This window comes from Canis lupus, chromosome 4, assembly GCF_048164855.1.
Source record: "Canis lupus baileyi chromosome 4, mCanLup2.hap1, whole genome shotgun sequence".
Taxonomy (NCBI): domain Eukaryota; kingdom Metazoa; phylum Chordata; class Mammalia; order Carnivora; family Canidae; genus Canis; species Canis lupus.
This window is the reverse complement of record NC_132841.1, coordinates 72,235,925-72,252,568: the sequence shown is the minus strand read 5'-3', so window position 1 is coordinate 72,252,568 and position 16,644 is coordinate 72,235,925. Positions and strand designations below refer to the sequence as shown.

Below are 16,644 nucleotides of genomic sequence, written 5' to 3'. Positions count from 1 at the left end.
TAAAATACAAGAACAAATTATGTCAGTGCAAATTATTTACACTACATTTACAAGTACACTGTAAATTACATATACCCATCACTGCGTGATTAATAAGTACATTCTGAAAACAACTATAAACAGGAAAAACATCCTTTTTGAAGGAATTTTTTCAATAATTAGAAATGTCTGTGTTCCATCTGAAAATGCAGTGCATAGTTTTGAGAAAACAAATAATACATAAAAGTGAAATATGTGCAAAAACTGCATACTACAGCTGAATTACATGTTATGAATATAGAATACTTCTATTATTCTTGATTAAGTTAACTTACTATAGCAGTTTATAAAATAAAAATTTCATTGCCTGAAATTATTAGACATCTTACTAATGATAGTATTTCAGTGAAAGAAAAATGTTGCATGGCCTGGTTATTCTCTGCAACCTACAGCGTACTTTTAAGACAACAACAGCCTTGGTTGGATGATTAAATAAAAATACTTAAATATAATTTAAATAACATTACCCACTATTTATTGACTTACTTCTTCTAAATGCTCTGGTAAAGTCAGCATGTTAATGACAGTATTGGAACTTTTCAGACTTTCAACAGGCTCTTTGGTATCTTCTATAAGGAAACAAGGAGAAAGAGAAAAGTGACCATTTGAAAAAAATCAGTTTACTTTTTAGAAGGTTCAGGAAGATTATGGGGAAGCAAAGATAATGACAGAAATATTTTCTATCCTCCTTATAAAAATGTTTTTATTTAAATTCATTAACAGGGGATCCGAGTGTCTCAGCGGTTTAGCGCTTGCCTTCAGCCCAGGGCGTGATCCTGGAGTCCTGGGATCGAGTCCAGCATCGGGCTCCCTGCATGGAGCCTGCTTCTCCTTCTGCCTGTGTCTCTGCCTCTCTCTCCTCTGTGTCTTTCACGAATAAATAAATTAAAAAAATAATAATAATAAATAAATTCAACTAACAAAATAAATAAATAAATTCAATCAACATATAGTATATTCTTGATTTCAGAGGTAGAGTTTAATGATTCATCAGTCTTATAATAATATCCAGCACTCATTATATCGCATGCATATCCATCACCCCGTTACCCCATCCTCCGATCCCCCTCCCCTCCAGGAACCCTCAGTTTGTTTCCTATGATTAAGAGTCTCTTAGGGTTTGTCTCTCTCTCTGATTTCATCTTGTTTTATTTTTCCCTCCCTTGTTCCATGATCCTGTTTTGTTTCTTAAATTCCACATATGAGTGAGATCATATGATAATTGTCTTTCTTTGATGGACTTATTTTGCTTAGTATAATATGACTTATTTTGTTCTATTTCCATCCATGCCACTGAAAATGGCAAGATTTCATTTTTTTGATGGCTTAGTATTCCACTGTATTTATATAAACCAAATCTTCTTTATCCATTCATCTGTCAGTGGACATATGGGCTTATTCCATAGTTTGGCTATTATGGACACTGCGGCTATAAACATTGGGATGCAGGTGCCCCGTTTGGATCACATTTGTATCTTTGGGGTAAATCCCTAGTAGTGAAATTGCTGGGTCATACAGTAGCTCTATTTTCAATTTTTTGAGGAACCTCCACACTGTTTTCCAGCATGGCTGTACCAGTGTCCATTCCCACCAAGAGTGTAAGAGAGTTCTTTCTCTGCATCCTTGCCAACATCTGTCATTTCCTGACTTGTTAATTTTAGCTTTTCTGACTGGTGTGAGGTGGTATCTCATTGTGGTTTTGGTTTGTATTTCCCTGAGTGATGTTGAGCACGAAAAGAATGGGAGAAGATATTTGCAAACATCTTATCAGATAAAAGGCTAGTATCCAAAATCTATAAAAAACTTACCAAACTCAACATCTAAAGAACAAATAATTCAATCAATAAATGGGCAGAAGACATGAATAGACATTTCTCCAAAGAAGACATATAAATGGCCAAGAGACATATAAAAATATTTTTTTATAAACACCTGAAGACAACCCCTCCTCAAGTAAATCCCTGATAAGCCTTGAGAGACCTCATATCACTGTGTTTAACTCCATGTATAAAGCTCTGATAGTTTCTGTTTTAACAAAGATTGCTAAGGAAAGGTACACAGATTTGGTTCACAAAAATGAAGAGGCCCACGATAGTTACAAAACCAAGGCAAAAGGCCCAAGAATTATAAACTCATGTTATGAGTTAATGAGTTCAACATTTCATAAATATTACACTCTTAGGGAAAGTGTAAGGGAGACAGAGTATCCAGGGCACACTCCTCACTGAGCACACGGTCTGCATGGGGCTCTATCCCACGGCCCTGAGATCACAATCTGAGCCAAAACCAAGAGTTGGATGCTTAAACAACTGAGCCACTGAGGCGCCCCATGCTCTCTTTTAACTTTAGGTTTTAGACAATTATAAACATACTATTTTAGATATGAGACTAAATAAGTTATCACAGACATTCATTCACCAAATTCAAATTAATAAAAGCCAAATAAAAAGATTAGCCAAATGAACTGACCTTCATAGTCTGATAGGTATGTTTCCATTTCCTCTTGGTTAAATGTTTCTACTTCTAAAAGATCCTCACCAGTATCTATAAATTCTTTTTCAGTATCATCAGTAACAGGAATAATCTCATCTTTGGTTTCTTTTATTTCAGGATTGTATGTTTCAGTTGGCATTCTATTGACAAAAATAAAGCAGCAAAAATTTTAACTCATTCTTGGAAACAAAAAGCTTGCTTTCAATTAATTCTGTCTACTGAACAGGAACATTAGGTCTCATATTTATTGTTTTCTGTTTTTTAACCACATCTCGGTACATAGTAGAAGCTCAATAAAGGGTTGTTCAATGAACGACTAAACATCCCCATTTTTATTTACTCAAATAACTGGAATAATTTCAACCTATGAAATCTGCCATTCTCACAAAGGAATCTTCCTATTAAAGGTTAAAACTTGTTGTTCAAAGATATATTGCTTCATATGTAAAAACATATGAAATGATTAGCTCAACTTCCCCTAACATAGGAAATCAATTAATATAAGAAGAGGATCTCTCAGGATGAGAATTAGCTCCTCTATCAGAAGATATAAGCTAAACCAACAAGGAAGAAGCATATTTTGCAATGAATTGTTAAAGCACTTCTCTATAGCTCAAAGAAATGCTCATTCCTTTACCTCTCAAGGGTTTGATTCTTGCCTTAAAGCCCAAACACTATCAAACAAGTATCATCCACTGAAAAGGAATGTATAATCAAAAACTTACATCAAGATATTTTGACGAGGTTCGTTTTGATCATTTCTTTCCTCAGTCCCACCTTGGGTGGTTACTGCGACGGAACAGCCAGCATTCATTTTGCAATCACTCTCAATGTTTGGTCCAGTCTGCGACTGAGGATAATGATTCTCTAGCACCTAAAAACAAACCATTTACAGTATTTAGTATTCACAGTCGAATCTCATACTTTTCATTATATTTTTTGGTTATTAATATTTTCCACAGACCTATTCCTGATTAAATTTTTCATTCGTTTATCAAGTATTTACTGCATTTCTACAACTCAATACTTGTTGCAAGTCTTTATTCCATCTGGAAAAAACAAACCTGACTACATAAATAATGTTGGAAAGAAATCAGCCTTATAAATTAGTAAGGGGGGGTGGCACCTGGGCAGCTTATTCAGTTAAGCATCTGACTCTATTTCAGCTCAGGTCATGATCTCAGGGTCCTGGGATCAAGCCCTGCGTTGGGCTCTGCACTCAGCATGGAATCTCCTTGTCCTTCTCCCTCTCCTCCTCCCCTGTGCTCTCTCTCTCTCTCTTAAATAAATAAGATCTTTAAAAAAAATAAAAATAAATTTTAAAAACCCAATTTTGTACGGTATGTTACCAAAGTTTAAGTCACAAAACAATAACAATAAAAATGTAAAGCTACTTTCACTTAACTCTTTTTGCTATTATAAAGGCACTTCGTGATTACTCCAAAATGACATGATAGATAAAAATATATGCAGCTAAAAATACATGGATATATCTCTTTTAAGTCTCTTGTTTAGAAATTTGTGTATATCACCTAGAAATACAAATTTCAGTGATAAAAAATGTCACAGTATCTTAAATAAACAACCTTAGGATAATAGACACTGATATCAAAAAATGAAAAAAATCTCAAAAAACAAAATACACACATACACCCCCTGCAATCTAGAGTAAATTATTTTAACACTCCATTATTTTTTAATTCTAGTTTTTAATTTTTAAAAATAACCTCTATGCCCAACATGGAGCTTGAAATCACAACCCTAAAATCAAGAATCACATGATCTACCACTGAGCCAGCCAGGTGCCACAGAATGAAGGCATTTAATTTTTTTTAAAGGCATTTTAAAATAGAATAAATATAGTTCTCTCGGGCAGCCCCGGTGGCACAGCTGTTTAGCGCCGCCTGCAGCCCAGGGCATGATCCGCCTGCAGCCCAGGGCACAGCTGTTTAGCGCCGCCTGCAGCCCAGGGCATGGGTTCGAGTCCCACGTCGGGCTTCCTGCATGGAGCCTGCTTCTCCCTCTGCCTGTGTCTCTGCCTCTCTGTCTCTCTCTGTGTGTTGCACATGAATAAATAAAATCTTAAAAATATATATATAGTTATTTCTTTTTCTCCCTTTTTCTTGCCTTACAAAACAGAAAAATAAAATAAAATAAAATAAAAGAGAACAAATACAGAACTAGGATGGGTGGAGGTAAGTCAACCAAGATGGTAACATAGGAGGCTCCTAAATTCCCCTCCTCTCACTGGCACACTGAATGTACAATTATACACAAAGCAATTACTGCTGAAAGAAATCTAGAAACTAGCTAATGGATTCCTATACATAAAGCAAATGAGAAAATATTCACACAGAGATAGGTAGCAATGATTGAGACACATTCTGGCCAAAACCCCACCCATGGCACAGCATCCTATAAGCAGGAAGGAACTCTTAACTTCACTCTGATGAGGGAAGATTTTGGATGCCACTTAGCACTCTAACTTTTAAGACTCTCACTTGAGAGATGAGCATCCAAAACACCTAGCTCTGAAAGCCAGTGAGGGTTGCATCCGTAAGTCCCACAAGACCATAGCAAACAAAGCAGAAGTTATTAACAGATGCATGAGCACTCATTGCAACTATCCTCAAAAGGCTCAGCACAGTGGAACAGGCAAAAACACTCATCTCTGTCTTCTCCTGGAAGGATACAACTGCATATATCTGGGGGCTAGCTGTGATACCCCAGAGACTGGGAAACTGATGGACACCTCCCCTGCTTTTTCTCTCTAGCCCATTCCAAGTCACCAGTATCTTCCTGGAGGCACACATCTGGGTGTCAGCAGCTACTGACTAAAGGACAGGAGCCCAGATCACCTGTCTCTGACAACTAACGGGATTTGCATTTATGAGTCCCATAGAAGTGTAGCAAAGAAGCAGTTCTTAATGCCTGGAGGAGCATCCCCCTGTAGTTATACATGAGGGCCTAGTTCACAGAGATGGAACAAAAACATCCATCTCTCAGTTTCTCCTCAGAAAGGGCTTACTGATGTACTTTGTCACATGCTGCCTCAGAGTCCAACCTGTCCAATCCCTGTGTCCCTAGATGCTAAACGTGACACAACGTTTGGGACACTAATGGATCTTGACATACCCTCAACTACTGGGAATCATTAAGAACAAAGAAGAAGACTTAGATGATCACAAAGACTTCAGAGCCAAGCAGCAGCTCAGACTCAGCTGGCTGAAGAGGTTCATCTCCTACATAAGACCACTCTATCCAGCCTGGGAGATGTGGCTGCTTTATCTAATGCACAAAAACCAGCACAGAAAGTCAAGTAAACTGAAGAAATGGGAATATGTTCTAAACAAATGGGCAAGATAAATCTCCAGAAATAGATCTTTTTAAAAAAATATTTTATTTATTTATTCATGAGAGACACAGAGTGGCAGAGACACAGGCAGAGGGAGAAGCAGGCTCCATGCGGGGGGAGCCTGACATGGGACTCGATCCCTGGTCTCCAGGATCAGGCACTGGGCTGAAGGCAGCACTAAACCACCGAGCCACCGGGGCTGCCCTCCAGAAATAGATCTTAATGAAATGGAAATAATGATATATCCTGATAGAGATTCAGAATAATGGTCACAGAGGTCAGGGGATGAACAAAGTGAAAACATAAGTGATGCATGAATGAAGTGAGAATTTCAACAAAGAGAAAATACAAAATGTAGAAAACAGAAATTACAGAGCTAAAGAATAAGATAATTGAACTGAAAAATTCAATGGAGAGATTTAAAAGCAGATTGGATCAAGTGGAAGAAAAGATCAGAAAACTCAAAGGCAGAGTAGTGAAATTCATCTAATCAGAGGAACAAAAAGAAAAAAAATTTATTGGTTTATTTTTTAAAATATTTTATTTATTTATTCATGAGAGACACAGAGAAAGAGAGAGAGAGAGAAAGAGCCAGAGACAGGCAGAGGGAGAAGCAGGCTCCATGCAGGGAGCCCAATGTGGGACTCGATCCTACGACTCCAGGATCACATCACGCCCTGGGCCAAAGGCCCCCACTGAGCCACCCAGGGGTCCCCCCCCCCGCAAAAAAAAACAACTTAAAAGAGTTAATATAACTTAAGGGACTTATGGGACACCATCAAGCAGACAATTACATGCATTACTGAGGTCCCAAAGGGAGGGGAAAGAGCAAGGAGCAGAAAACTTATTCAGAGAAATAATAACTGAAAACTTTTTAAACCTGAAGAAAGAAACAGAAGTCCAGATCTAGGAAGCCCAGAGAGTTCTAAATAATATAAATCCAAAGAGACCTATACTGAAGCACATTATAATTACATTGTCAAAGTTAAAGACAATCTTAAAAACAGCAAAAGAAAAACAATTTGTTACATACAAAGAAACTCCTTAACACCATCAGCATATTTTTCAGCAGAAACTTTGCAGGACAGAGAGAGTGGCATGATATATTCAAAGTGCTGGGGGGAAAAATAACTGCTAAGCAAGAACAGTCTACCCAGCAAAGGTATTCTTCAGAATTGAAAGAGAGAAATAATTTCCCAGACAAGCAAAAACGGAGAGTTCATAACCACTAGACTAGCCTTACAAGAAATGTTAAAGGGAGTTCATCAAGCTGAAACATGGAAACACTAATGGGTAACAAGAAAATATGTGAAAGTATAAAATCCGCTGATAAAAATATACAGTTAAATTCAAAATAGTCTAGTGTTGTCATGGTGGTGGGTAAAACACAACTCTAGTGTGAAGATTAAAAGACAGATATGAAAAATGACTATAACTACAATTATTTGTTAATAAATACACAATGTAAAAAGATGCAAATTTTTACTTCAAAAACATAAAAATGTTTTTTTTTTTTTGTAAGGGAGGAAAGGTAGTGCAAAAATGTAGAGATTTTGTATGCATGAAAAGTTAAGTTGTTATCACCTTAAAATAGACTATTATATGTTTTAAAGCAAAAACCTACAGTAGACACACAAAAAAAATGACGCAAAAGCATATCATTACAGAACATAATCAAATAACAAAGGAGAAGAACAAGAGAAGATGAGAACAAAGGACTTACAAAATAATCTGAAAATTTTAACAAAATGGTAATATTAAGTCCATAACTATCAATAATTAATTTAAAAGTAAATAGATGAGGGGCACCTGGGTGGCTCAGTCAGTAAAGTGTCTGACTCTTGATTTTGGCTCAGTTATGATCTCAGGGGTTGTAAAAAATCAAACGTCTCAGGGCTGGGCTCATCAAGCAGTCTGCTTGAGATTCTCTCTCTCTTTCTGTCCTTCCTCTCTGTGCTCTCTCTCTCAAATAATAAAATAAATCTTAAATAAATAAATAAAAATTAAGGTAAATGAACTAAATTATCCAATCAAAAGACAAGGTGAGTTCTCCTAACAGTTCTGGCTTAGGTCTGAACAACTTACTTTATTCTCTTTGACCTTGCACTACCACCAAAGCTGATCAGACCAAATGGTCACGTGACCTGAGCCAATCAGTCTTTTTTTTTTTTTTTTTCAATCAGTCTTTCTTAAAAATATGAATGGCACGGAACATATGGCTGAGCTGCACTGGCCTTGGAACAATAAGGCTCCACAAGTAGCCACATCTGAGTGAAACTTGGAAAGGTGTGGAAAGGTCTAGAGGAGCAGAAAAAGGAAGACAGTTTACAGAGAGAATGGAATATTCTTCCAAAGAGAAGCAGAAATGAGAAGTAGAGTGTTCCCCAAAATAAAGAGACAAAAAGAAGAGCTGACTGGTGACTTTTCAGTTGCCATAATGACCAACTGTATTGCCTCAAATAGATTTCACAAGATTTTCCTTCTTCCTACCAATGAATTCCTCATTGCCAAGACCAACAACAACAAAAAAAAGACAGGGAGTGTTGAATGGATTAAAAAAAAGGAGACTCAACTATATGCTGCCTGTAAGAGATTTACTTAAGCATTAAGGCCAGAGACTGAAAGTGAAGAGATGGAAAAATATTCCATGCAAGTAGAAACCAAAGGAAAACAGGAATAGTTATACTTCTATCAGAAGTATAACTTCTTCTATCATAGAAAACAGACTTTAAGCCAAAGAGAGAAATAAGAGATAAAGAAGGATGTTATATAATGATAAAGGGGTCAATCTATCAAAGACATTTAACATTAGTCAATATTTATGCAGCCAATATAGAAGAAAATAAATATTTAGAGCAAATATTACCACATATGAAGAGAGAAATAGATAGCAATACAAAAACAGTTGAGAAGTTCAATAGATAGATCAGATGGATCTAACACACATTTACAAAACATTCTATCCAATAACAGCAACATACACATCCTTCTCAAGGGCATATGGAACATTCTCCAGGAGAGATTATATATTGGGCCATAAAAACAAGTCTTAGTAAATTTAAGTAAGAAGTAAGAAGATTAAAATCATATTGAGCATCTTTTCCAACAACGATATGAAACTAGAAACCAATTACAAGAAGAAAACTGTGCAAACCACAAATATGCAAAGATTAAACACATACTCCTGAAGAACCAATGAGTCAAAGGTGAAATAAAAAGGGAAGTAAAAAAAATATCTTGAGACAAAGGAAAATGAAAATACAACATACCAAAACTTGTGAGGCCCAGCAGAAGCAGTCCTAAGAGTAAAGTTCATAGCCGGCTTCTCCCACTGCCCCTCCCCACCCCTGCTCATGCTCTTTCTTGCTCATGCTCTTTCTTGTTCTGCTGTGTAATAAATAAAATATTTTTTAAAGAAAGAAAAAACAAAGATCTCAAACAACCAACTTTACACCTAAAGAAACTAGAAAAAAGAAGTCCAACATTAGTAGAAGGAAATAAAGATCAGAAAAGAAATACATGAAATATAGACTAAAAAGAGAAAAAATCAAAGAAACTAAGAGCTGGATCTGGGAAAAATAAACAAAGTAGGCAAGCCTTTAGCTAGACTCAAAAAGAAGAGAGGATTCAAGCAAATAAATTTAGAAATGCAAGAGGAGACACTACAACTAGATAGTACGTGATTACTAATGATCACAAGAGACCAATTCTGAGCAATTACAAGCCAACAAATCAGACAACCTAGATGAACTAGATAAATTCTTAGAAACATACAGTCTACTAAGACTGAATCATAAAAAACAGAAAATGTGAACAGAACATAATGAGTAGAGTCTAAATCAGTAATCACAACCTTCCAAAAGAGAAAACCCCAGACCCAGATGGATTCCCTGGCAAATTCTACCCACATTTAAAGAATGCCAATCTTTCTCAAATTCTTCTAATAAACTAAAGAGAGAGAACACTCTCAAACTCATTTTACAAGTCTAGCATTAGCCTTATATCAAAGCCAGACAAGAACACTACAAGAAAAGTAGAGGCCACTATCTCCAATGAACAACAGATGCCAAGATACTTAACAAAATATCAGTACACTGAATTCAACACTACATTAAAAATATCATACACCATGATCAAGTGGGATTTATTCCAGGGATGCAAAGGTAGTTCAACATCTGCAAATCAGTCAATCTCATTTACTTTATTAACAAAATAAAATGTTAAAATCATATGATTTCAATATATGCAGAAAAAGAGTATGACAAAATTTTTTAAACATCCATTCATGATAAAAAAAAAAAAAACCTGTCAACAAGCTGAGTACAATAGAAATGTATCTCAACATTCTAAAGACCAGGGGCACCTGGATGGCTCAGTCGGGTAAGTGCCTGCCTTTGCCTCAGGTCATGATCCCAGGTTCCAGAGATAGAGCCCCACATCAGGCTCCTTGCTCAGCAGGGAGCCTGCTTCTCCCTCTCCCTCTGCCTCTGCCTGCCACTCCTCCTGCTTGTGCTCTTTCTCTGTCAAATAACTAAAAAAAAAAAACCTTTAAAAAAAGCAAATAAAAACATTCTAAAGACCATATATGAGAGGCCTACAGTTAATACTATTTTCAACAGAAAAAAACAACAGCAACAACAACAAACAACCTGAAACCTTCTCCTCTAAGATCAAAAACAAGATAAGGATGCCCAGTCTCACCACTTTTATATAACATAGTACAGGAAGTCCTAGTTGGAGCAAGCAATTAGGCAAGAAAAAAAAAAAAAAAGGCATCCAAATCAGGAAGGAAGAAGGTAAACTGTCCCCATCTGCAGATGACTTGATACTATACATGGAAAATCCTAAAGACTCCACCAAAAAAAAAAAAAAAATTGGTTAGAATAAATGAATTGCAAGATAAAAAACAATATACAAAAATGAATTGTATTTAGATACATAAACAACAAATTATTGGAAAGAAAACTTAAGAAATAAATCTCATTTACAATTGCATCAAAAAATAAAGTATCTGGGAATAAATGTAACAAAGGAGATGAAAGACTTGTACACTGAAAAGGGTAATACACTGATGAAAAAACTGAAGAAGACACAAATAAATGGAAAGCTGAAGCATCTGCCTTCAGCTCAGATCATGATCCCGGGGTCCTGGGACTGAGCTTCACATTGGTGTCCCTGCTCAGCAGGAAGTCTGCTTCTCCCTCTCCCTCTGCAGATTCTCCCTTCTGCCCCCACTCCTTCTCTCTCTCTTTCAAATAAATAAATTAAATCTTTAAAAAAAAAGAATTAAAGATTTGAATGTAAGACTTGAAACGATAAAATTCCCAGAAGAAAACATAAGTGGTAAGCTCTTTGAAATTGGTCTTGAGGGGAATCCCTGGTGGCTCAGCAGTTTAGCGCCTGCCTTCGGCCCAGGGCATGATCCTAGAGACCCAGGATCAGGTCCCACGTCAGGCTCCCTGCATGGAGCCTGCTTCTCCCTCTGCCTGTGTCTGCCTCTCTCTGTGTCTCTAATGAATAAATAAAATCTTTAAAAAAAAAAAAAAAGAAAGAAAGAAATTGGTCTTGACAATGATTTTTGGATTTGATCAAAGTGAAGACAACAAAAGCAAAAATAAACACGTGGGACTTTATCAAACTAAAAGACTTCTGCACAGTAAAGGATATCATCAACACAATAAAAGGCAACTTAGGGGATCCCTGGGTGGCGCAGCGGTTTAGCGCCTGCCTTTGGCCCGGGCCGTGATCTTGGAGACCCGGGATCGAATCCCATGTCGGGCTACTGGTGCATGGAGCCTGCTTCTCCCTCTGCCTATGTCTCTGCTTCTCTCTCTCTCTCTGTGACTATCATAAATAAATAAAAATTAAAAAAAAAAAAAAAAAGAAAAGGCAACTTAAGGAATGGGAGAAAATATTTACAAATTATATATCTGATCAGAGGTTAATATCTAAAATACATTTTAAAAGTCATACAACTCAATAGCAAAAAACCCAAAAACAAAACAAAACAAAACAAAACTGATTAAAAACTGGACAGAGGAGCTGGATAAACATTTTTCCAAAGAAGACATACGATGGCCAACAGAATCATGAGAAGATAGTCAACATCACTAATTTTCAAGGAAATACAAATCAAAATCACAATGAGTTATCCCCTCACACCTGTTTGGATTGTTATTATTAAAAGGAGAAGAAATAACAAACAATGGGGAGAATGGAGAGAAAGTGAACCCTTATACACTGCTCGTGAGTATGTAAACCACTACAGCCACAATAGAAAAGAGTATCGGAGGCTCCTCAAGAAATTAATAATTGAACCGCAATATGATCCTGCAATCCCATTTTTGGGTATATACCCAAAGGAAATGAAACCATTATCTTAAAGAATTATCTGTACTCCCATATTCATTGCACCATTAGTCACCATAGCCAAGGTACTGAGACAACCTGAGCATCTGTCAATAGGTGTATGGATCAAGAAAATGAAGTGTGTATATACATAATGAAATATTATTCAGCCTTTATAAAGGAAGGAAATCCCATTCCTTTCATTAACAAGGATAAACCTGGAGGGCAATATGATAAGTGAAATAAGGCATACAGAGAAAGGCAAATACTGCATAGCACTACTTAGATGTGGGATCTAAAATCAAACTCATAAAAACAGAGAATAGAGAAGTGGTTGCTAGGAACTAGGGAGTGGGGGAAATGGGGAGAGGTTAATAAAAGAGTACAAGTATATCTGATCGATATTACAGGTTCAGTTCCTGACCACTGCAATAAAGTGAATACTACAATAAAGCAAGGCAACAAAATTTTTGGTTCCTCAGTGTAGTGCATATAAAGGTTATGTTTACACTATCATCTCTATTAAGTATGCAATAGCATTATGTCTACAAAACCAATGTACACACCTTATCTAACAAATCCTATATTGCTTTAAAATGCTAACTGTCATCTGAGCTTCAGGGAGTCATAACCTTCTTGCTGGTGGAGGGTCTTGTCTTATTGTTGATGGCTGCTGACTAATCAGGCTGGTGGTTGCTTAAGGATGGGGGAGCTATGGCAACTTCTTAAAATAAGACAATAAAGTCTGCCATGTTCATCGGCTCTTCCTTCCACAAATAATTTCTCTTTAGGATTGGATACTGTTTGATAGCATTTTAGCCACAATAGAAGTTCTTTCAAAATCAATCTCTCAAACCCTGCTGCTGCTTTAACAAATACAGTTAATGTAATATTTTAAGTCCTTTGTCAGCATTTTAACAAGTCTTTGCAGCATCTTCTCTAGGAGTAGATTCCATCTCTAGAAACTACTTTCTTTGTTCATTCCTAAGAACCAATTCCTCATTTGTTAAAGTTCTACCATGAGATTGCTGCAGTTCAGTCACATCTTTATGCTTTTTTTTTTTAAAGATTTTATTCATTTATTCATGAGAGACACACAGAGAGGGGCGGGGGGGGGGGCGGGGCAGAGACCCAGGCAGAGGGAGAAGCAGGATCCACGCAGGGAGCCTGATGTGGGACTCAATCCCAGGTCTCCAGGATCAGGCCCTGAGCTGAAGGCAGCGCTAAACCGCTGAGCCACCCGGGCTACCCACAACTTTCTGTTCTACTTCTACTTCTCTTGCTATTTCTACCACATTTGCAGTTACTCCCCCTCCCCACTGAAGTCTTGAACCCTTCAAAGTCATCCAGAAGGGTTAAAATCAACTTCTTCCCAACTCTTAATACGGACATTGTGACTTCTTCCCATGAATCCTAAATGTTCTTAATGGCAACTAGAATGGTGAATCCTTTCCAGGAAGTTTTCAATTTACTTTGCCCAAATCCATCAGAGGAATCACTATCCATGACAGATACAGACTTATGAAATATGAAAGTTCCTCCAGGGATCCCTGGGTGGCGCAGCGGTTTGGCACCTGCCTTTGGCCTGGGGCGTGATCCTGGAGTCCCGAGATCGAGTCCCACGTCGGGCTCCTGGTGCATGGAGCCTGCTTCTCCCTCTGCCTGTGTCTCTGCCTCTCTCTCTCTCTGTGTGTGTGACTGTCATTAAAAAAAAAAAAAAAAAAAAAAAGGTTCCTCCAATATAAGACTTGAAAGTCAAAATGGCTCCCCGATCCATGGGCTACAGAATGCATGTAGTTGTTAGCAGGCATGAAAACATGAATGTCACAGTACATCTCCATCACAGCTTTTAGATGACCAAGTACATTGTCAGTGAGCAGTAATCTTTTGAAAGGAATCTTTTCTTTTGAGTAAGAGGTCTCAACTCTGGGCTAAAAATATTCAGTAAGCCATGTTGTAAACAGATGGGCTGATATCCAGGCTTTGTTCTTCCTTTATAGGCATAAGCAGAATAGATTTAGCGTAATTCTTAAGGCGCTTAGTATTTTCAGAAAGGTCAATTAGCACTGGTTTCAATTTAAAGACATTGGCTGCATTAACCACTAAGAGTCGGTCTGTTTTTTTTTCTTCTATTTAATTTCTATTTATTTATTAAAAGATTTTGACTGATTGACTGGCTGATAGTGTGGGCAGGGAGAGGGGCAGAGGGAGACAGAGAATCTCCAGGAGACTCCACACTGAGCACAAAGACGGATGCAGGGCTTGATCCCATGACCCTGATATCATGACCTGAGCTGAAATCAAGAGTCAGACACTCAAACTGAGCCCTCAGGTGCCCCTATTTAATTTTTATTTGATTAATCATGTCTTTAAAAATAATTTTTATTTAAATTCTAGTTAGTTAACATATAGCTAGTTAACATATCCATTTCTGGAACAGAATTTAGTGATTCACTACTAACATATAACAACCAATGCTCATCACAAGTGCCCTTTTTTTTTTTTTTTTTTTAAAGTGCCCTCCTTAATACCCATAATCCATTCAGTCCATGCCCCACCTACCTCCCCCTCCAGCAACCCTCAGTTTGTTCTCTATAGTTAAGAGTCTCTTATGGTGTGCTTCCTTCTCCTTTTTTCCCCCTTCCTCTGTATTTATGTTTTGTTTCTTAAATTCCACATATTAATTCCACCGTAAAATCATACGGTGTTTGTCTTTCTCTTAGTTTGCTTAGCATAATACACTCTAGCTTTAATCCATGTCATTGCAAATGCAATACTTCATTCTTTTTGAGGCATGAGTATTATTTACATATACATATATTTGCTTCTATATATTTATATATATATGTTTATATATGTATATATATAAAAATCACATCTTCTTTATCCATTCATCAGTTGATGGACATTTGGGCTCTTTCTATAACATGGCTATTGTTGATAATGGTGCTCTAAACATCAGGGAGCATGTGCCCCCTTCAAATCAGTATTTTCGTATCCTTTTGGTAAATACCTAGTAGTGCAATTGTGGGTTGTAGGGCAGCTCTATTTTTAACTTTTTGGAAAACCTCCATACTGTTTTCTAGGGTAGGTGCACAGTTTGCATTCCCACCAACAATATAAGAGGGTTCCTTTCTCTGTATACTTAACAACATCTGTTGTTTCCTGTGTTCATTTTAGCCATTCTGACAGGTATGAGGTTGTATCACATCATGGTTCTCATTTGTATTTACTCAATGATGATGTTGAAGATCTTTTCACATGTCTGTTAGCCATCTGGATGTCTTCTTTGGAAAACATCTATTCATGTCTTCTACCCATTTCTTAACTAGATTATGTTTTTTGGGTGTTGACTTTTTAAGTTTTTTTTATATACTTTGGATATTAACCCTTTATCAGATAGGTCATTTGCAAATATCTTTTCCCATCCAGTAGGTCACCTTTTAGTTTTGTTGACTGTTTCCTTTCCTGTGCAGAAGCTTTTTATCTTGATGAAGTCCCAATAGTTCGTTTTTGCTTTTGTTTCCCTTGCCTCTTGAGACATGTCTAGTAAGATGTTGCTGCTGCCAAGGTCAAGGTTGCTTCCTGTGTTCTCCTTTAAGATTTGATGGATTCCTGTCTCACGTTTCAGTATTTCAACCATTTTGAATTTATTTTGGGGTATGGTGTAAGAAAGTGGTCCAGTTTCATTCTTCTGCATGTAGCTGTCCAGTTTTTTCAGCACCATTTGTTGAAGAGACTATCAGTTCTTCCACTGGATATTCTTTCCTGCTGTGTCAAAGATTAGTTGATTAAATAACTGCAGGTCCATTTCTGGGTTTTCTATTCTGTTCCACTGATGCATGTGTCTGTTTTTGTGCCGGTACCATACTGTCTTCTTGATTATTCTTTGTAACATAGTTTGAAGTCCAGAATTGTGATGACTTCAGCTTTGGTTTTCTTTTTCAAGATTGCTTAGGCTACTCAGGGTCTTTTGTGGTTTCATACAAATTTTAGTATCATTTGTTCTAGCCCCATGAAAAATGCTGTTGGTATTTTGATAGGGATTGCATTTAATGTGTAGATTGCTTTGGGTAGTACGGACATTTTAACAATATTTGTTTTTCTAATCCATGAGCATGGAATGTTTTTCCATTTCTTTGTGTCATCTTCCATTTCTTTCATAAGTGTTGTATAGTCTTCAGAGTAGAGATCTTGCACCTCTTTGGTTAGGTTTATTCCTAGGTATCTTATGGGTTTTGGTGCAATTGTAAATGGGATCCAATGCTTAATTTCTCTTTCTTCTGTCTCATTGATAGTGTATAGAAATGCAACTGATTTCTGTGCAATGATTTTGTATCCTGCCACATTGCTGAATTGCTATAGGAGTTCTAGCAAATTGGGATCCCTGGGTGGCGCAGCGGTTTGGC

At 37.0% G+C, this 16,644-nt stretch overlaps 1 protein-coding gene across 32 annotated transcripts in view; it reads right to left on the bottom strand.

Annotated features, from left to right (window-relative positions):
• CPLANE1 (ciliogenesis and planar polarity effector complex subunit 1) overlaps positions 1–16,644 on the bottom strand; it is a 137,439-nt gene that overhangs the window by 59,086 nt on the left and 61,709 nt on the right. For 23 of the 32 annotated variants that reach the window (XR_012030245.1, XR_012030249.1, XR_012030248.1 and 20 more), the window contains 5 exons: positions 13,814–13,933; positions 3,258–3,406; positions 2,509–2,672; positions 796–906; positions 526–608 (listed from right to left, as the gene is read on the bottom strand). Coding sequence is in view for 29 of the 32 variants with exons in the window: in XM_072824844.1 (XP_072680945.1) it covers positions 526–608; positions 796–906; positions 2,509–2,672; positions 3,258–3,406; positions 13,814–13,933 (627 nt within the window). In the remaining 3 variants the exon portion in view is untranslated. The remainder of the gene's footprint in view (positions 1–525; positions 609–795; positions 907–2,508; positions 2,673–3,257; positions 3,407–13,813; positions 13,934–16,644) is intronic. The other 9 variants (XM_072824855.1, XM_072824856.1, XM_072824862.1 and 6 more) reach the window with 4 other exon arrangements.